Source organism: Coregonus lavaretus (genome assembly GCF_964263955.1).
Source record: "Coregonus lavaretus genome assembly, chromosome: 21".
Lineage (NCBI taxonomy): Eukaryota > Metazoa > Chordata > Actinopteri > Salmoniformes > Salmonidae > Coregonus > Coregonus lavaretus.
Window position 1 is genome coordinate 33,534,854 of NC_140008.1, and position 22,684 is coordinate 33,557,537.

The following is a 22,684-nucleotide window of genomic DNA, read 5'->3' on the forward strand; positions in this document are numbered from 1 at the left end:
GCTACAATCCTGCCCAAACAAGTATTTATTTCAAGACTCTACTCTGTGTTTACTAAAGGAATGCTACCTATCCTTACTGAAACCTCAAATACGTTTATTTATTTGAACAGTAAAAAATATGGAACGGGGAAAAAGATAATCCATGGAATCATATCTATAATATGGTAATTATAAGTAACGATGATGAAGTAAAAGACGCTCCTGACGACATGAAAACAGAATACTCCTAGAAACAATTATGTTGTGGTGCATATAAAGAACAAATCGTCCTAAATGGTGAAAAATAAGAACATGATGCTCTTTGACTGTTCTTTGCCTTCTCTTGGCTAAAATATGAACGTTCTGTACTATTTTATTCTAAGATGGACATTTGTTATGATGAAGATACGAAAATAAAAAAAATACAGCCTTACCGATTTATAAGTCCATTAACCAACTACGTAATGAATTGCAACAATTCATACAAGTTTACGTTACGATTTTGTGATCAAATTATTACGTCATTGGTGATAAAGAGCTACTGCATGTGAAAAGACATGGCTGAATAAAGGCAAAGGCATAAAGGCTGCAGAGTAGACAGTAGGCTATCTGCTTTCTTGAGCTATTGTAGAATAAAAATGACCAACAACTCATCAATACTGAAACCATCTGGTATGTTCTGCATAATAATACAGTAGACCAAATACTATAATACCGGTAGGCCTGCACATTCCATAGGCCTATGTTATTTGCTGAAACCTAACATGACCCACTTAACATAAAAATTAGGCATATATATATATATATATATATATATATATATATATATATATATATATATATTTTAAACATTCTAACAACACTACAACTTGTTCACATTTGTATCTATTTTAGGTGGAGATGATGACCGACTGTCAGATCTTCTGAGAAATGACGTTTTCGTGGATTTCTTTAACACCTTTCTGAACCTACCGGTGAGCCCCTTCTGCGATATAAAATATAATAAAATAGAACAGCTCTTTCACATAATTTAGAATAGAATATAACTGAGTAGAATAAAACAGAATAACTGTCACAGAATTTATGTCATATTTCAATCTGTTTTCTGTCTAGGTTTTTGGTCAAACTCCTCTCTTCTTTCTGTCGGACAACAAATGGTTAACGTGTCCTGAGATACCTCAAGGCCAGGTAGAGAATCCAAAACCTTACGAATGGCGCCCTCGTGTGGTTCATTTATGAAACAGTACTCACTGTCCATTAAAAACTATTGGGTTCAAATAGAGTTCAAAACATAACTTTTACTCTACATACCCATGAGAAAGAATGCAAAGGAATTTCTTCATTTTGAAAAATAAAGGCAGTAGGTCTGGGTATTTTTTATTTAATATTGTAGCGACCTTAACTGAACCACTATCAACCTCGTTAAGAAGTTGGAACCTCTTGGCATAACGGTTAAGGTGTTGCCTTGATGGTCGCTAGACTCGGGTTTGAGTCCTGGTCTGGGCTTACCCCACACATTCGTGAGGCCATTGCAGAGACGTGTACACGTAAGGGACTTGGTATAGAGAAGTGTGGGGACACGCTCTCTCGAAGGAAAGGGGTATTGTAGCGACACTAACTCAACATCTATCAGCCTCATCAAAAGGTACCTCTTGGCGTTAAGGTGTTGGTTTAATAGTTCGCTAGACCTGGGTTTGAGTTCTGTTCAGGGCTACCCCCAGAATTCGCTATACTTTGTTTAAATTTAATGTGTTATATGCTATACTTATTTTTGACATAACAGGAGGTGAACAGAGGAGGGTTTCGTAAGTGGTTGACTGCACATCGCTTCACCTTGTTCAAGGAAACAGAGTTGTTCCATTACTACACTCTCTGTAAAGAATTCTTGGAGTTCTCAAACCATCATTCAAAAGGTAATCCGATTTTTTTGTTTTGTTGTTGCAGTATGATAGCGGTACTGTAAAACTAAAGCATAGAGAAACATTGTGACAGGGTAGGAACCATAGTTTTGGTCAGTGTTTCCCCGTGGACTCTTAGTGATGAACATGTAAATTGCATTAAAATCACCCCTTAACTGTTGAAAGTGACAAAGTATACAAAGTATAGGGTTTCTAAGTACAAATATTTGGGTCGATGTACAATGAGTGATATACATGGAAAGATAATGTCATAAATGTTGAAACAAAGTGTAAGAAGGTGGTGAATCTTATGTGCTCGGTCTCTGGTTATGAATGGGGTGCTGACAGACAATCGTTCATGGATATTTATAGAGCTCTGATCAGGACTACAATTGATTACAGGTGTATAGTTTATGGAAGCGGTGAAGACTTGGCTTCTGAGGCTGGACAGAATCCAGTATATAGCTTTAAGGATATGTATTGGTGCATTTAAATCAACATCTGTATGTGCCTTACTAGTGGAGGCAGGTGAGATGCCTTTGGATATACGGCATTAAAAAATAGTCAGTAGCTTATTGGGCTAGTTTGAAAGGATGTGAGGTTGATTTGAAAGGACTGCTACTGTTCTAGATGACTGTTGGGAATATACTAGTTGACAAGGCAGTGGTTTTGGTTGGACAGTTGGAAAGCTTGCTGATGAGAGTGGTTTGAGGGAGTTGGAGGTTGGCCCTTCTGTGGTGAAAGCGGATGTTCCTCCATGGTTACTCCCAGATCCTGTTGTTGATCTAACCTTGGTACCGAAAAGGAAAGATTGATCAGAAGTAATTGATATAGGGAAACTGGTTGACAATTACATTGGTAGAAGTGTTCATGCTTTTTTACCGCTTTTCAGATAGTGGGCGCACAGGAGCAGGCGTTTACATTCCTGAATTTGATGGGCAGATATGTAGAAGACTAACAGATGAACTGTCAGTATATTCAGTTGAATGTTTGGTGATAGTAGTTGCCCTCCAGTGGGTGGTCATACAACCTGTTATAGTATGCTCAGATTCTCTGTCTGTATTGAATAGTTTATCATCTGGTAAATCTAATAGGAGTGACCTACTATTGGAAGTATTAATGTTATTATGGAGAATTGAGAGACTGGGTGTAGTAGTGAGATTCTGCTGGGTCCCAGCACATTCGGGTGTGGAAGGGAATTAAATTGTAGACCAGTTAGCCAAAAGAGCTTTGAAACAAGATATAATTGATATTAATGTTACATTGGGTAGAGGTGAGGCTAAATGTAAGATCAGATGTGTGGCAGAAGAGATGGGACTAGGAGCCCAAGGGCCGGCATTTATATGACCTCCAAAGAAAGGTTGGTGGACCAAGATTCAAAGGTCAGATTAGGAAGGAAGAGGTGGTGTTTGCTTGATTGCGCTTAGGACATTGTACGTTGAATTCGTCATTACATCTGGTTGGTAAGCATGTGAATGGTTTGTGTCTGGAGTGTATGGTCGATGAAACGGTGGAGCATGTGTTGTTATATTGTTGTAAGTATGTTGAAGAGAGGGAAAGATGGAAGTGTAGGGTCATTGAGGTTGGACGGTGTTGGGGGGGTTTGGAAGGGATTTTGGGGATGGGGAGGGTCTATTAGAAGTTAGTAGGGCTGTTTTTTATTTTCTCAGAAGTACTGAGTTAGGTTGGAGGATTTAGAAATGTGGTAAACCGTGATTGACCACACACTCCAGCACAGTAGGTGGCGGCATGCACCTTTAACATTTGTTTTGCGGACTGCCATTATAATCACAGAAGAAGAAGAAAGTGACAAGGTGTTTGTCCTGAAGGCCCTGTGAAGAGTTTGTGTTGTTCCTTGTGTGAAAGCAACTACTTTGTGACCATGCAGTTTTGACAAAGTTTTTGGGGTGTGGTAGAGAATTTTCGGAGAAGTTGGTTGCAGATTATTCCATGTGTTTGGCTTTAGGGTTGTTTTGTGTAACTCAGTCATAAAAAATTCAAGTCCTCTGAGGCTGTGAAAGCACTGTAGTACTTTAGGATTGTCAGTCCTATTTAATGAAAGTAAGATCTAAGACGCCTTTAATGTAATCTTGTTAATATTGTGTACTGTTAATGTAAGGGGCTCATTACAGCTGTATTCCACCCACTATGGGCACTCGGGTGAAGCCCATGGGAAATTTGAGTTGAATGTGTTATTTTAATGTTATATTTTTTTGTTGTTGAATGTGTTAGAATAAGAAAATAATGAAAAATGCTGTAAACTGCTGTTACCTCATGCTGATATTATTAAAAGTCAAGTAAACAGTACCTTTCGCGTTGAAGTTTAAGCTTACATTATAAACTCATAAAAGAGTAACAAATGTGTTAACTTGACTGTTAATCATGTCAGCATGAGTTAACAGCAGTTTACAGTATTTTTATTTTTTTATTTTATTCTAACACTCAATTCAAACTTTTCTTTGTAATTTCCCACGGGCTTCACCCGAATGCCCCCTAGTGGCTGGAATACAACTGTATTGAGCCCCTTACATTAAAGGAGAAGTTTACCCAAAATCCAGAAACTCCCAAGTGATTCCATACATTGAAACTAGTTCAGTGGAGTTTGCCCCCCCCCCCCTCTCTCTCTCTCTCTGTAGTGCTGTACTGAAACAGTTGTAAAAACGGATCACGTGACTTGTGACGTTGCTGGATGCAGGCTTCTCTCTGCTCTGTCGCCAGTGAATTAATGATTCAGAATTCCACAAGTGTGGACAAATTAGTTGTTTTATTGAAAGCGTACGGCCGAATTAGCTATTTTTGTCAAATGTACTATTGGTTTTGAGTCAGAAAATGTGTACTTTTCCACGTAAGACATTTGCTATTATTTTAAATTATTATTATATGTAGCTGACTGTCACAGCAACGGAGATGGGTAACAACTACACATCTGCGCCCTCGTTGGGGACACCCTGCCACATAGAAACGTCATGGTATGCCCTTATATGGAGCTTGACGTCAAGGATATAAAAAATATTTTTGGGGGGAGAAGGAGCTGGTGCAAAAGTTGATAAGAGTTAGGCTCAGGTAAAATTAGTTATGCAAAGTGGAAAAAGAGATGGCAGCAAGAGCAGGTTGGTGTTCCATCCCTGGCTGCACTATATACAGGAAGTCAATGGAAGAAGGCACCAAATGTAACTGTTTTCTGATAAAAGATAGAGATGCAGAATATGGTTAGTAGCAATTTGAAATAGTAAATATGATGTAAATACTCCAGCAGCCAACCTTGCATCGCTGCGTGTGTGTAGCAACCACTTCAGCGATGATGCATATGAACGAGATATGCAATCGGAAATTATGGGGACAGAAAACCGAAGGATACTAAAATATACAGCTGTTGCTTCTGTATTTCCATAGACTTGATCTGGCGCAGTGCCAATATACAAAGGCACGTTTAAAAAGAGAAAGCAACAAAGCAAGCGTGCTGAGGTACAGAATGTAGCTTAGCCTGATCTTTGAAGTTTGAGGTGTTCTTATTGTGTCATTACCATTGCACCATATCATGTAGAGGGCCTAGGTGCTCCACAGGTTAGCATATGTGCCCAATGTATTTATGACAGGAGGGTTGAGAGACAATAGACATTGTGTCACCTTACGTTGCAGAATAGAATATCCCAAAAACATTGTGATAAATAAACATAGGCTATACAGTGTTTTGGGCTAATGTGAAAACATAAACCCACTAACTGTCCCACTCATAGAGGTTTATGATAAGCGATCATTAAAGAAAGTAAAGTTTAGCTACTTACCCGTCTGATAATTGTCAATTTGGCCCAGCTGGAACAGCGTTGCGTCTCCAATTCGTTTTTGGAATACGCAAAAAAAATCCAGGACACCAGAGTTTGAGGGCAGCAAAATCCCTGTGGGCGCAAAAGCAAACTAACTGCTCTTCATCATCATTACGTTCCTCCATTTTTGTAAGAATTGTAGTCACGATTTCGAATTCTCTGCAGCACAAACATTCCTCACCTGTCGGCATTGGCGCACAATTGCCACAACTGCACCACCAGTCTGTGTGGATCCTGGGGATTGGTTGGGGCTGTGGTCTAGCTGCTGCTGCAGCTTCGGTGGCTAGAGTGGCGGTGGCCATCTAAAGCTCAATTTGCCTAAATTCTTCGTCCGAATACTCAGGCTCAAATAAATATGGTTAGTAGACACCATCGGTGTCCCTCCAGTAGTTTTCTTCATCACTCGCGAGTATTTCGTCGTCAGACATGTTTGTAGGTTGTTGTTTACTTTGTATAACTAATGTGTAAGGTGATCTTCACTTCTCCGCACATCTGTGAATACCCACAATTTTTTTTTGTTTACTATAGAATACTCCAGTACTTACTATAGAATTCAGTAGTAAATTGTAGTATACTGTAGAATACTATACTACACACTGTAGTATCCCTCGATTATTTGTAGTACTTACTCTATAATTGTGTAGTATCCGCAAAGAAACACTGTAGTAAACACTACAGTCCGCAGAAACACTACAGTTTTTTAAAACTATGGATAGCGCACATGCACAGTTGTTACCCATCTCTGCTGCAGTGGCAGTCGGCTACATGAAATAATTATATACAATAATTGCGAATGTTTTACGTGGAAAAGTACACATTTACTGACTCAAAACCAATAGTACTTTTGTAAAAAATAGCTAATTCGGCCGCACGCTTTCAATAAAACAACACATTTGTCCACACTTCGCAGATTTCTGAATCATCAATTCACTGGCAATGGAACAGAGCGAGGCCTGCAGCCAGCAATGTCACAAGTCACGTGACCCATTTTTGCAGATGTTTCAGTACAGCACTACAGGGAGGGGAGAGGGCAAACTCCACTGAATTAGTTTGAATGTATGTGTCAGGGTGACGTGTATGCGGTGACCGAAGTCAAGCGCAGGACACCGAGCTACTGGCAGACGAACTTTACTAGCACAGTAATCAAAATACAAACAAAACCTCCAAACAGGGAGGAAACAAAATACGCATACACCCGAACACTGCCGACCTCACGGAAAACAATCACACACAATAACCAATGAGAGACAGGGGGTTATAAAGGGAATACAATAAAACATAATGGGAAACAGGTGAAAACAATCAGGACAAACTAGACAAACACCGAAACATAGATCGGTGGCAGCTAGTATTCCGGGGACGACGAACGCCGAAGCCTGCCCGAGCAAGGAGGAGGGGCAGCCTCGGCTGATTCCGTGACAGTATGGAATCACTTGGGAATTCCAGGATGTTGGGTAAACTTTTCTTTTAACTGTTTACAAACAAACAAACCTGAGTAATTTGATAATGATCATTTTGCACACAGAAAAACAAGTAAGACAGGCGCACTGGGCTAAAAATAGACCAGCCCATCTGGCATTTGCCCAAAATCCCTATTTTTTATATCTGCCTCCCACCAGGGACGGACTGGTCATCTGGCATTTCGGGCAAATGCCAGATGGGCTGGTCTATTTTTAGCCCAGTGCGCCTGTCTTACTTGTTTTTTTGTGTGCAAAATGATCATTATCTGACTAATAATGGGGGCCTCAAGGAAAAAAATGCCTGTGTGGAGGCCTCGAGGGGAAAAATGGGCCGGTGTGGGGGGGGGCCAAGGGTGTTTGCCTTTCACACCAGCGACCCGAGTTTGCTCCCCTGCCCCACCAACCGTGTCTTTATGCCACATGTGTTTACTGTCAATTCCATACAGGCACATAGTAGTCTATGTTTGGGTCAGCTGTGTGAAAACCCTGCTGACAGATTCACAGAGTAAGGTCACTCCTGTACTGTGCATAATCTGAAATTCTTGTTGGTTGAAGTGTTGAAATGGACAACAGAAGACCAGTGGCTGCTGAGGAGATGCATTGGGAGCGGGAGAGGGATGAGGCGTTTCAGCATTTTCATCAAGGGCACTCGTGGTAGGTGACTGGTGTTTGTGTGTGTGTGTGTGTGTGTATTCCTGGCCTATGCGGTGGCATTACTAATTTATTTGTATGTATTTTCCACGTGTGGTCATTCATTGACTCATGCTTCCTGTGTGTGTGTGCAGGGAAGGAGCTGGTGTCGTTCTGTGTGAGAGTGTCCAGGTTGTTCAACATGGACTGTGAGGATGCAGGTCAGAAACACAGATACCTGGCCCTGCTGACTGTCATCAGAGCCATCCATCTCACAGAGGGATCCAGCGTCATGGCTATCTGTCACATACCACGAGGTAAGGAGACTAAACTGGTGACAAAGTGCATTTCCCTGGGATCGAGAAAGTCACCATGAAAAAAGATCAAGATTATTCATTCAAGAGAGAGCCAGGCCACATCGCCGTTACCTGTCCTGAAACTACTCACCTGCCCCTTGTCTGACCTATAGGGCTGCATACTCTTGAGTGCTGTGTTGATGTGTTGATGTTTTTTTCTTCATTTAAATCCCTTTGTCTATGCTCTCCTGTGTCTGTCTGGTAGATGAAATGATTAGCATTCTATCCAGTGAGCTACCCGACAGTGCCAGAAAGCAGATCATCGGTCAGATGTATAACAAAGCTTTACATCGGCTGCAGCACTATTGGCTTCCTCAGTTTCTAAGATACTGCAAGGACTCACTCTGGAGAGCTGCAGAGTGCAGCCAAATCGTTCAGGAGTACAGCGCCATCGCATCCCACTCTGCTCCTGCGGATTTGCTTGATATACCTGCTCGACTGGACCCAGGCCTGGGACAGGTGGAGGCAGAGCTGACTGGGGGTGCAACTGGGACCTACTGCTCCAAAAACACCAAGAGACTCCTCTGGATGCCCCATAAGGAACCACAGAACAGATCCGTAATGGTAGCCCGGGAGAAGGAGAAGATCCAAGATGTACGCCTCTGTTGCCAGTGGCTTCCTCTTGGGGTTGAAACAGACCAGGAAGGGTGCACTAATGTTGTGCATAGCAGTCAAACCAAATACCAGATTGATGCCACAACTGAACAATCCCTCAACATGCCTGATGATACAAAATCCCAAACCTGCAGCAAACAAACCAGCAAAGTGGACAACCTCAAGTCCAGCCACAGAATTGGCAACCCTCTCCCAAACATTGATGTTGAGGGGATCCAGGAGGGAGAAGTACTTATTCCACACACCTGTATGGAGACTCCTGCCTACTACCAGCCGTCTGTCTTACCAGTTCCCACTGCACCCGCAACTCCAGAGTCCCACTGCTACAACTACCTTCAGCCTGCCCTGTCAGCTGACAGCTTGGCTGGTGGGCCCTTAGCTGCCTTCCTGAGGGCCAGGGGAATGGAGAGAGAGCTGCAGCATCTGGGGCTCTGGCAGGACCTGGAGCTGTTCCTTAGCCTGGTACTCAGGTATGGAGATATTTACAAAATAATGTAAATTATTGAAAAAGAAATTACAAACAAATGTGTTGTTGTGAAAATACTGAATGCAACTTTCAAAATGAAACATCTGTAAAAATGCCCAAAGCGAGAAATATGTTTGTAAAATGTGCTGCGTTTAACAGAGAAAAACATTGTTGTATTTATGTGCTAATAATGATTTGTTTTTGGTAGTGATGACTCATTCACTTTTGTAAACTATATTTTATTTGACTGTAATCTATCTCCATACTCAGGGCCCAGGGAGATGACTCCCTCCACAGCCAGAGACAGGCTGTGGCAAGGAGGATCACACACACCTACCTGGGGGAGAACGCAGAGAGGGTAGGCCTCCTGGAGAGGGACACCAGCAGGCAGCTCTGTAGACTCCTGCCCTCTGGAGCAGTCATACCGTGGATATACACAGCCAAACATGAGATCTGTAAGGTAAAGTCAGCATGTTGACATACAGTTATGTTTGAATGTTTTAAAAATATTGTGAATATTTTAGAATGTCTTGAGTCAATGTATTGGTAATGGACATTTTTTGTAGGTGCTTTGTGCATCTTATGATTCCTTTTTGGACGAAGAAGACAAACATTTCTGTTCCTGTCTGGTAACTGATTTTATTTCGTTTTATGCAAATTGATTATACAATACAACAGTATTGTCCATAGTTACAGTGAACAACGGAAATGTGTGTCCCCCTCCTTTTACACACACACACACACACACACACGTATCTTCCCATCTCCCCTTTAACTCTGTTGAGGGTTATCTTATGTTATAAAATTTTCCCTTCTGATTTGACCATCAGGAGAGTGCCAGTGTGAACTGCGGTCAGATGCTATCTCCGAGTGGCCAGAACACAGAAGAGCAGCAGGTCAGGAGGATGAGGGAGGCTCTGGCCCTTTGTCAGTCCTGCTGTAGCCATGGAGACACAGAGCAGCTCTCTGATAGGCAGGAGAACTGGGCCCTGATGGCTCTAGAGGACGTGAAGAGAGGAGGGTCTGTCCACCTGCACTACAAGAAGACTGGTAGGAACGTAACCAAGGACTAACACAGAGGAGTTAAGGAGAGTAAGGGGATGTGCGGATTCAGTTGTAACTAAGGCTACTAGAGAGCAATGCAGGTGTTACTACAGAATGCACAATGAAAGAATGATAAGTTTAACTCCATGTATAGTTGCATTGTAACATTTCTATTATGTGGAAAGCACACTTACAGGATAAGGAATCAAGGCCCTGTGAATACAGTCATTGTGTCTGTCTCTAGAGCCACTTGATCTGCCGTTTGACTTGCTGGCGGTGAGGTACCCAAAGCTGGCAGTGGAGAATCTGAGTGTTAACTATTTGCTGTACCAGAAGAGGAAGCCTTTCTCAGACGGCGAAAGCTCTAAGCCAGTATCCGCTGGTTCCTTGATGAAGAAAGCCCCTCTGATGTTGAAGAAAGACAACAGTTTTGTTCGCAGGCTGTCTATGAGGCCAAGGTACTGTTGGGACACCACCTTAAATGCTTCCTTGTTCATTGAGTTCATTGACTCATTGTTTATCTATTGAGTGTATCTAATATAGCATAAGTAAGAATCTTCAGCTACCACCGATTTTGCAGAAGCCGGCTGTTTTGTAGAAGGTTTTACTTGCAATGATTGTGATAAGTGGCTCTTTTACTTACTTTAGTTGAATAAGAGCTCTAAGAGCACCTTCTAAATGACTAAAATGTTAATGTGTATATGGCTGTATTGTTTGTCTCCGTGCTACAGGTCGTTTGGAGATGTGTTCCGGAACCCGGTGAGTCTGGACTACTTCAAGCGCTTTCTGCGTTTCCACTATGCCCAAGGAGCGCTGCTCTTCACACTGGAAGTAGAGAAGCTGAGAGCCATCGACCGGCCGACACCTCAGAAGATCAAAATCCTCGCCATCGTGAATAAGTTCTTACGCCGGGATGACCCCAGTACAGTCCTCAAATCCTTATTCATTATTCCTGTCAGATTCTGTCCTTGGTGACCTTTAGCCAAGCTGACATCAATGGTGCCTTATTCTCTTTGCTGTCATACATTGGTAATGCTGGCTGGTAAAACATTATTTCCCTCCTTTCTCTGCAATATGAGATGAGGTACTCTTTTCTAACTTTGCTTAGTCTTCTTGGCCCCCTAGGGAGCATTGTGTGTCCACCATGGCTCTCCATCTCACTATTTTCTGCTGATACTCTTAAAGGACTGTCTGTATTATTTCTAAAAGAGATGTATTGAAGTGAAAAGGCTAACACAACTAGCATCCTCCCACAGTGGGCTATCTGCAGTGCAATGCTGACATCATCTCCCAGGTGGCTCAGATGAGAACTGTTTCCTGTGAGGTTCTCTACACCATCCAGGACCTGGTCACCAAGTCACTGGAAGGAACATGGTATTGAGATTATTTATCCATGTGGACATGAGTTGATTTAGCCTGGTCCTATATTTGTTTGTGCTGTATAGCCAACTCCTATGGTCGTTGTTATGCCAAACATGACAATAACCATAGAAGTTGACAAGATGGAACAAACAGATCTGGGACCAGGCTATGGATGATTGATGCTACTTGACAGAACTCTGTGATTGATGTGAAGTGTGTTTGTTTGGATGCAGACAAAACAGTGTGTGTTAATCCGATGTGTGTGTTTGGATGATTCCCTGCAGGTTCAAGCAGTACCAAGACACGTTCCCACCATGTCCTGCTGTGGGCTCAGAGTCCTGCCTGAGAGGAGCCATACTGAAGAACAAACTGGTAGAAACAACACCCAGCCTCTCATCCTCTATGTACTGTTAGACACTAGACAGTTGTACAATCACTGTATAACCCTCTTGGGCAATGGTATCTAAAATGTTCTCTCTCATTCATTCATTCATTCATTCATTCATTCACTCACTCACTCACTCCTTATGCACCTCACCCTGAAGAAAAATGTCTGGATGGTGTTTTGCCGATTCATCAAGACAGTCTGTAAGTTTCAAAACGCAATGAAGGATCCTCGCACGAGGACTGAGTTTGAGCTGTACCTGAGAATGAGCTACCGCCACTTCTCCGAAGGTAAGCTGTCCTCAGTCCCTTATCTCCATTCTGGTCCTGGTTCTGGTGCTAAACAATGTATAGTTTCTCCAGGTGCTACAGAAAAAATAAATATTTATAAAAAAGGACAAATCTCCAGCACACTGGTGATCTTGGATGTTCCACAAACCAATGTTTCGGTGTTAGACCTTCATCAGGGTTTTAATCCTAGTTCTGGTGCCAGCAGTATACACAACTAAGTTGACCTTATCTCCTATAGCATGTGACTCCCCTGCCCCTCCTAAAGAAGAGGGGGATACCTCCCACATGAAGAGACGGGTCGTTAACGGTAAAGTCATTATCATTGACTTCCTCATCAACGACCTATCTTTCTACCTGGAGAGTGAGAGGTAAGATTGAGATGTCTCACAAGGTCACGTATATGTTTTCCTTCTTACATTATTGACATTCACTTCTATTCACAGTTTCAATTTAAAGGTCCAATATCAAATCATTTCTGGATAAAAATTAAGTACCTTGCTCTGATTGTTTTCAATTAAAATGGTCAAAAAGAAACAAAAGTAGCTTCTTAGCAAAGAGCAATTTCTCAAGCAAGACATTTACTAGGACTGTCTGGGAGTGGTCTGAGTGGGGGAAAACTGAAAATTAGCTGTTATTTACAGAGGTTTGGAAATCTCTTTCTTATTGGTCTATAAACAAATGTACTGGCCAAAATTCCATCCCACCAAAACAGACTGAAATTTCAGGCGGTCTTTTCAAACAGCTCTTACACCAGGGGTTCCCAAACGTTTTTGGCCCTCAACCCCATTTTGATATCTGAAAATTCTCACGACCCCAACCATGAGGAAAAAAATATGTAATTAACAGCCAATGTTTACTTTTTTAATGGGGGCTATGGCAGTCAATTGAAATTCTAACAGTATTTCTGACTGTATTCTAAACTCACCATCATTTACTTTTAATGTGGGGCTAATGACAGTCATTTGCAAATTAGTCTGATATAATGCATCTTATCTCACCACCACTAATGAGATGGGTGTGCTTGATGCATGTCATGTCGGTGCTTCTCAAAGTCAGGGTGTGTGGTCCTCATCTCTGTCAAGTCAGTGTCACGATCGTCTAATGAGGGAGACCAAGGCGCAGCGTTGCGGGTGAACATATTATATTTATTCGACTGATCACACGATCAAAACAAAGAACGAAACGTGAAGTCCTTCGATACACAACCAAAAGGAACAAGAAACCACAAAACACAAAGTGCAAGACCAACAGTTAAATATGGCTCCCAATCAGAGACACCCAGCTGACACTCGTTGCCTCTGATTGGGAGTCACTCAGCCCAACATAGAAAATTAAACATAGACTTACACACCCTGGCTCAACATAACATAGTCCCCAGAGCCAGGGCGTGACAGTACCCCCCCCCAAAGGCGCGGACTCCGGCCGCGCCAAACAACCACAACAGGGGAGGGACCGGGTGGGCACTGCGCCTCGGCGGCGGATCCGGCTCCGGACATGACCCAGGCACGGGTTGTGCTGGACTGACGACGCACACCCCTGGCTTGATGCGTGGAGGAGGAACGGGCCGGACCGGGCTGACGAAGCGCACCCCTGACTTGGTGCGGGGAGCAGGAATGAGCCGGACCGGGCTGACGACGCACACCACTGACCCGGTGCGGGGAGCTTGGACGGGCCGGACCGGGCTGGCGACGCGCACCACAGACTTGGTGCGGAGAGCAGGAACGGGCTGGACAGGGCTAACGACGCACACCACTGGCTTGGTGCGGGAAGCTTGGATGGGCCGGACTGGGCTGGCGACGCGCACCACAGACTTGGTGCGGAGAGCAGGAACGGGCCGTGCCGGACTGACGACGCACACCACTGGCTTGGTGCGGGAAGCTTGGATGGGCCGGACTGGGCTGGCGACGCGCACCACAGACTTGGTGCGGAGAGCAGGAACGGGCCGGGCTGGGCTGTCGACGCACACCGTAGGCTTTGTGCGTGGAGCAGGAACAGGCCGGGCTGGGCTGTCAACGCACACCACTGACTTGGTGGGAATGGCAGGAACAGGCCGGGCCGGGCTGACGACGCGCACCACTGACTTGGTGGGAATGGCAGGAACAGGCCGGGCTGGGCTGACGACGCGCACCACTGACTTGGTGGGAATGGCAGGAACAGGCCGGACCGTACTGGGGACACACACCACTGGCCCCACGCAGGGATCAGGAACGGGCCGGACCAAACTGGTAACACACCCCAGTACCTCTCGCCGTGCCTCCACACTTTCCCTCTCCTCTGTGCCCAGTGGCCCCCCTAACCTGGCGGCCTTCTCTGCCAACGCCTTGCACCGCTCTAACCCGTACACCTGCTGGCCCGACGTCGTGAGCCCCCCCCTAAAAATTTCCTGGGGGTCTCTCCTCCCTCTTGCCAGACTCGCAATCATCTCCTCCCACGTCCATCCTCTCTCCTCGTCCCGCTGCTTGATCCAGTCGAGGTTGCCACGGAGATCTGCCAGCGATGGCTCCTGAACACGCTGCTTGGTCTGGTTAAGGTGGTTTCTTCTGTCACGATCGTCTAATGAGGGAGACCAAGGCGCAGCGTTGCGGGTGAACATATTATATTTATTCGACTGATCACACGATCAAAACAAAGAACGAAACGTGAAGTCCTTCGATACACAACCAAAAGGAACAAGAAACCACAAAACACAAAGTGCAAGACCAACAGTTAAATATGGCTCCCAATCAGAGATACCCAGCTGACACTCGTTGCCTCTGATTGGGAGTCACTCAGCCCAACATAGAAAATTAAACATAGACTTACACACCCTGGCTCAACATAACATAGTCCCCAGAGCCAGGGCGTGACAGTCAGGGTGTGTGCGCACCTCAACTCTGCTGTCACAGCCAACCTGGATCGATACAGTGCCTTGCAAAAGTATTCATCCCCCTTGGTGTTTTTCCTATTTTGTTGCATTACAACCTGTAATTTAAATAGATTTTTATTTGGATTTCATGTAATGGACATACACAAAATAGTCTGAATTGGTGAAGTGAAATTAAAAAAATAACTTGTTTAATAAAATTCAAAAAAATGTATAATGGAAAAGTGGTGCGTGCATATATATTCACCCCCTTTGCTATGAAGACCCTAAATAAGATCTGGTGCAACCAATTAACTTCAGAATTCATTTAATTAGTTAAATAAAGTCCACCTGTGTGCAATCTAAGTGTCACATGATCTGTCACATGATCTCAGTATATATACACCGGTTCTGAAAGGCCCCAGAGTCTGCAACACCACTAAGCAAGGGGCATCACCAAGCAAGCGGCACCATGAAGACCAAGGAGCTCTCCAAACAGGTCAGGGACAAAGTTGTGGAGAAGTACAGATCAGGGTTGGGTTATAAAAAAATATCTGAAACTTTGAACATCCCACGGAGCATCATTAAATCCATTATTAAAAAATTGAAAGAATATGGCACCACAACAAACCTGCCAAGAGAGGGCCACCCACCAAAACTCACGGTCCAGGCAAGGAGGGCATTAATCAGAGAGGCAACAAAGAGACCAAAGATAACCCTGAAGGAGCTGCAAAGCTCCACAGCGGAGATTGGAGTATCTGTCCATAGGACCGCTTTAAGCCATACACTCCACAAAGCTGGGCTTTACGGAAGAGTGGCCAGAAAAAAGGCATTGCTTGAAGACAAAAATGAGCAAACACGTTTGGTGTTCGCCAAAAGGCATGTGGGAGACTCCCCAAACATATGGAAGAAGGTACTCTGGTCAGATGAGACTAAAATTTGAGCTTTTTGGCCATCAAGGAAAACACTATGTCTGGCGCAAACCCAACATCTCTCATCACCCCAAGAACACCATCCCCACAGTGAAGCATGGTGGTGGCAGCGTCATGCTGTGGGGATGTTTTTCATCGGCAGGGACTGGGAAACTGGTCAGAATTGAAGGAATGATGGATGGCGCTAAATAAAGGGAAATACTTGAGGGAAACCTGTTTCAGTCTTCCAGAGATTTGAGACTGGGACGGCGGTTCACCTTCCAGCAGGACAATGACCCTAAGCATACTGCTAAAGCAACACTCGAGTGGTTTAAGGAGAAACATTTAAATGTCTTGGAATGGCCTAGTCAAAGCCCAGACCTCAGTCCAATTGAGAATCTGTGGTATGACTTAAAGATTGCTGTACACCAGAGGAACCCATCCAACTTGAAGGAGATGGAGCAGTTTTGCCTTGAAGAATGGGCAAAAATCCCAGTGGCTAGATGTGCCAAGCTTATAGAGACATACCCCAAGACACTTGCAGCTGTAATTGCTGCAAATGGTGGCGCTACAAAGTATTGACTTTGTGAATAGTTATGCACGCTCAGGTTTTCTGTTTTTTTGTCTTATTTCTTGTCTGTTTCACAAAAAATTAATATTTTGCATCTTCAAAGTGTTAGGCATGTTGTGTAAATCAAATTGTACAAACCCCTCCAAAAAATCTATTTTAATTCCAGGTTGCAAGGCAACACAATAGGAACAATGCCAAGGGGGATGAATACTTTCGCAAGCCACTGTATTTGGTTTTAATGCAGACAAGAGCACTGAATCCAGCTTCACACAGATGAGCTGGCGAAGGGTACCTTGCGTTTTATGGTGCTTTCAAGACAACTGGGAACTCTGAAAAATACAAGGTCAAATCATGACATCAGTGATCTCCAGGTCGGAGCTCTAGAAAGAGCCCCGAGTTCCCAAATTGGAATTCTGAGTTTAATGACCGTAAAATAATAATAATCCAAGTTGGAGCTTGTTTTTTTTCCCAGAGTTCCCAGTTTTCTTGAACACAATGAAGTTGGAAGTCAGATATTTCCAAGTTCCAAGTTCCCAGGTCCCAGTTGTTTTGAACGTGGCATTAATGCTCAGAGGGAGACAGCAGGGTATTCTTCTGTAGTGACCCGTGAATGCATTCGGTCACATGACAGCTCGATCAGCTGTTCGATTTCACTTACAGGCATGTCAACTGAGCCAGGATCAAAGTCAAACGGATTAGGAAGTATATCCCAAAGTGCTCTTCCAAGCGTTGGAGGTGAGCAGTCATCACTCGTGTGGGACCCTTACTGATGCTGTTTTCTGTTAGAAACATGCACAGCTGAGGGAAGGGGCATGGTTCAATTTTGAAAGACTCTCTCTCCAATAAGAATTCTTTCCTCTGAATCCACTGATTCAGTCAGTCATCTGTAGAATGTTTTTGTATTTCCATTGCATGGTTGCATTCAGTTTGTTCAGTTTCCCAAATATGTCTGTTTTCATTACACTGAACGTCAACCAAAAGGTTTCTTTTTTTTTTTACATCCATTGTGAATGACAACAGTTCCACTCTCAATGCGAAAAATCTTTCCAACAATCCCCCTCGATAACCACCAAGCCTCAGTGTGAAATAGAACATTGTCATGCTCTGATCCATTTACATTTACATTTACGTCATTTAGCAGACGCTCTTATCCAGAGCGACTTACAAATTGGTGCATTCACCTTATAGCCAGTGGGATAACCACTTTACAATATGTTTTTTTTTCTTTTTCTCTGGGGTGGGGTAAGGGGGGGGTAGAAGGATTGCTTTATCCTATCCCAGGTATTCCTTAAAGAGGTGGGGTTTCAAGTGTCTCCGGAAGGTGGTGAGTGACTCCGCTGTCCTGGCATCGTGAGGGAGCTTGTTCTACCATTGGGGTGCCAGAGCAGCGAACAGTTTTGACTGGGCTGAGCGGGTACTGTGCTTCCGCAGAGGTAGGGGGGCCAGCAGGCCAGAGGTGGATGAACGCAATGCCCTCGTTTGGGTGTAGGGACTGATCAGAGCCTGAAGGTATGGAAGTGCCGTTCCCCTCACAGCTCCGTAGGCAAGCACCATGGTCTTGTAGCAGATGCGAGCTTCAAGCTGGAGTGTGCGGAGGAGCGGGGTGACGTGAGAGAACTTGGGAAGGTTGAACACCAGACGGGCTGCGGCATTCTGGATGAGTTGTAGGGGTTTAATGGCACAGGCAGGGAGCCCAGCCAACAGCGAGTTGCAGTAATCCAGACGGGTGATGACAAGTGCCTGGATTAGGACCTGTGCCGCTTCCTGTGTAAGGCAGAGTCGTACTCTCCGAATGTTGTAGAGCATGAACCTACCCATGTCTCCACATAGTTTTGCAAACAGGCGTGCGCACAGTGGTTGTGGTTTGATGTAGTTTACAAATGAAGTTACCTGCTGCAGTATATCTCAGAGTTCTGTGCTCAGCTCTTTTGCCGCCAGTTTCTCTCGGTGTACTATACAATGCGCCCATATGGTAGAGGGAGACACATTCATAACTAGAGTGCAGAGGCCCCTGCCTGCTGTCCCGCCATAGATGGAGCCCCATCTGTGCAAAAGCCAACCATTCGATCCCATGGAATCTGTTTTTCGTCAATATAACCACACAGCACACTGAACATCCCCTGTGCCATTTCATGCTTGGCTATCGTGAGACAGAACAACATGTCCTCGTGAATAGCATCCCCCGACATGTATAGCGAACAAAAGTCAATGCATGGGCATCTCGGCCCTCTCAGCTAAAGTCCATTTGGAGAGCATAGGCTGGGGAGTTTTTGAGTCGTTCAGAGTTTCCTCTTGATTGCTAGCAATAGCATCAATTATTAGTTTAACAGTGTTATCTGACAAAGGTATTGATGTGAGTTTCTGTACCACTGCCTCCCCACACATTGTTTTCACCATATCAATTGTGGCCGGTAATATCAAAGTCTCTGCAATAGTGTGTTGTTTCATAGGGTAGTGGGCCTAGCCATTGACCGTGGGAATGATTCAAGTGCAACGGTCAAGTGCGGCCTTTTCCCATGATCTAAGGGCGCTCTCTGGTTGAATTCTATCTTTTAGATTTGAATAATTTTTAAGGTTAATCACTTTACAATGATTTTGAGATACAAAGACAATATTATATTATCTATATATTATCCCGCGACCCCATTTTCATGTCAGTGACCCCTAGTTTGGGAACCAACTTCTTACACTAAAAGGGCATTATTATCATAATTTTAAAAATGTCACAGTATTATTCCAACTGCATAGTGTGGATATATACACTGAGTGTACAAAACATTAAGACCCCCCCCCCCCCCCCCCCATGGACTCTACAAGATGTTGAAAGCTTTCCATAGGGATGCTGGCTCATGTTGACTCCACAGGAAAACTGTTGAGCGTGAAAATCATTAGCTTTGCAGTTCTTGACACAAACTGGTGCGTCTGGCACCTACTACCATACCCCGTTCAAAGGCAATTAAATATTTTGTCTTGCCCATTCACCCTCTGAATGGCACACATGCACAATCCATGTCTCAATTGTCTCAAGGCTTAAAAATCATTTTTTAACCTGTCTCCTCCCCTTCATGTACACTGATTTGAGTGGATTTAACAAGTGACATCAATAAGGGATCATAGCTTTCACCTGGTCAGTCTATGTCATGGAAATATCAGGTGTTCTTAATGTTTTGGACTGCACTGGGCCTTTATGTAGTTTTAGACTAGTATTTGTGTTGGTTGCATAATGTTAGTGTATGTTTGTTTTGAATCGTTAAAGGTTTCAGTTCTGTCTGTGCTGTTAACCCCATAAGATCTATGGGCCTGGGTTTCCACTAAGCTAACATATGGAATTGTTTTAAGATGGTCATACCAAGGATCATTTAGTTATTTGATTTAGAATTTTAAGACCCCTGTAGTTATAAAAAAACAAACTAAACAAAAAATATTTGATGAAATATTGAATTTGGCCTTAATGCTATTAGCCCATAGAAAAGCATTGAATAACATATTAATTCATACATTTTTGCGACCCATATTTAACCCCCTTTTTGGGCACTAAAGTAGCCAATCCCTAAGCCTTTAGCCCTGTCTTGGGACCTGTCTATTGTGCTTCAGGTGATTTTTCTGCAACTTTTTGAGCCGCTGGAAAGTGTGCAGTTGAAATATCTCTCCTTCAAGACGGCTTTGCTGATTGCCCTTTCAGCCCGCCGCCCTTCAACTCTATGGAAGAAGGGCGTCTCTACTGTTTATGTCCAGTACGCACGTTGTATCTACTTGGATTGAACAAAAGCATGGCACAAGAGGGACCAACTCTTCGTGTCCTGGGCGCCCCCATGCAAAGATGGGCCCCTCTCTCGTCAGCTGCTATCCCATTGGGTAGTGGAGGCTATTATATTAACGTATAATACTGTACTAATGGTTTACAGCCCCTGGAGGGCCTGAGGGCTCATTCTACCAGGTTACTTTCAGACGAGTCTTGTGAGGCTTGCGGGCGTCAACAGGACAATGACCCAACACACCTCCAGGCTGTGTAAGGGCTATTTTACCAAGAAAGAGAGTGATGGAGTGCTGCTTCAGATGACCTGGCCTCCACAATGCCCCGACCTCAACCCAATTGAGATGGTTTGGGATGAGTCGGACGGCAGAGTGAAGGAAAAGCAGACAACAAGTGCTCAGCATAGGTGGGAACTCCTTCAAGACTGTTGGAAAAGCATTCCAGGTGAAGCTGGTTGAGAGAATGCCAAGAATGTGCAAAGCTGTCATCAAGGCAAAGGGTGTCTATTTGAAGAATCTCAAATATAAAATATATTTTGATTTGTTTAACACTTTTTTGGTTACTACTTGATTCCATATCTGTTATTTCATAGTTTTGAAGTCTTCACTATTATTCTACAATGTAGAAAATAGTAAAAATAAAGAAAAACCCTTGAATGAGTAGGTGTGTCCAAACTGATGACTGGTAGTGTACGTATTGGTGAGCATCTCACCTTTCGATTAGTGTGTAGCCCAAACCGTTTGGACACTACTGACCGAAGTTGGCACATCGGCGGTACTGACTTCAGATGAGTCCTGTGACGCTTGTGGGGATTGTAGAGCAAAACGGTGAACACCGTCGTGTTCGTGAGAGTCTCATCTTTCCATAGAGGGGACATAATAGTTTGTAGCCCAAACCGGACGCTACAGAAAGTTTTGCGAGAAGACTGATTTTCGGGATAGATGCGGTAAAGAGGTCCATGGAACTCGACCCAGACAATGGAAATGCCATGGAAATGCGTGGGGGAAAGATCCTGAATCCCCCCAGCAAAATGTGCCTACTTTTAGGCAATTTATTATGTGTATTTCACACTATGTTGAGGTAGAAATCGAAGAATAATGCTTGTATGGATGTCAACCCCAATAGATGTTCATGCCATTGTCACCAATCAACTACATTGCAGTTAAAAACGACTGACTACCACCACCGATTTCTGTATGCTAGCTATGCTACCAGCTTATACGAACATGAGTTAGTATTAGCATTCACTTCTTCTAAACCTGGAAAGGGACTACTTCTAAATGTTATGCAGCGAAAACAGCCAATATATCCAAATCGGACTTTAGTAACCACATCGAGGGCCTGTTACAATACATCAATCATGACAGATTTGACGAATATCCACTTTGTTAGATTTATTGAATGTGTGCCAATCCGGCAGCTTTCTTCTATCCCCCACGGTCTGCGTTCCATTGACCTCTTTACCGCGCCTATGTCTCCTGGTCTGAAAAACACAGCTGTAGCTCTGCCACTTTCCACCGCAGATGCAGGAGGCTGACATCGGCGGATGTGATACACAGCCCGTGCAACAAAAAAAAACATATCTCTAGCTTAAACAGACACATTTTTATGGGGCTGTTTTTATTATGCTAATTAGATTTCCGCAGGGTGCAGACATTAACTCTTTAATGTGTGTCCTGATACCGCTAACCTGTTGTTTTTGTTGTTGTTGTGTTGCAGGTTCAGGAACATGGCAGATTCAGGCTCAGTGATGGCGTCTGCAGGGATGTATGGAGAGAATGACCATGCTATGCTACACCAGAAGGCTGACATGATCATCAAGATCTTCCTCAAGTCAGAGATCTCTCCCAAACTCAGGGTAGGACTACTTAGTTCAGATGTCTTATATGATACTGTGGTTTTATATGATATCATGTTTTATATGATACTTATTACATTTCTTATTTTCATCTGCAGTCCCATTGGCTGTCTTTTTATATCCCATATCGTGTTATGGTTAATATAATATGGTAACTCTGTGCTGCTTTGTTTGTAGATAAACATAGCTGAGACCCAGAGGGATGCCATACTGCTGCTATGCTCCACAGGGAAAGTAGACAGAGGACTGTTCCACCCAGCTATCATAACCATCTTCCCCAACCTCATCTTCTGCTGGAAAAAGTGACCTATAGCTAGTGTTATTATTACTATCAATATTACAGTACATGCTGTTACACATTTTGGTATTTAGGGAAACCTCTTTATCTGTGACTTTATGTAATACCTTTCTATATACATAATTTCACGAGGCAACAGTC

At 43.7% G+C, this 22,684-nt stretch overlaps 1 protein-coding gene across 1 annotated transcript; it reads left to right on the forward strand.

Annotated features, from left to right (window-relative positions):
* Positions 1–617: 617 nt before the first annotated feature.
* On the forward strand, positions 618–22,169 carry rgsl1 (regulator of G protein signaling like 1; the record flags this gene model as incomplete). The annotated part of the gene is made up of 15 exons (XM_084185565.1): positions 618–651; positions 874–953; positions 1,093–1,167; positions 1,763–1,892; positions 7,717–7,815; positions 7,947–8,108; positions 8,353–9,232; positions 9,499–9,688; positions 9,795–9,857; positions 10,059–10,278; positions 10,517–10,730; positions 11,004–11,194; positions 11,529–11,646; positions 11,919–12,006; positions 22,107–22,169. 15 exons carry the CDS (start codon positions 618–620, stop codon positions 22,167–22,169), a joined length of 2,607 nt encoding a protein of 868 aa, XP_084041691.1.
* Positions 22,170–22,684: the final 515 nt, after the last annotated feature.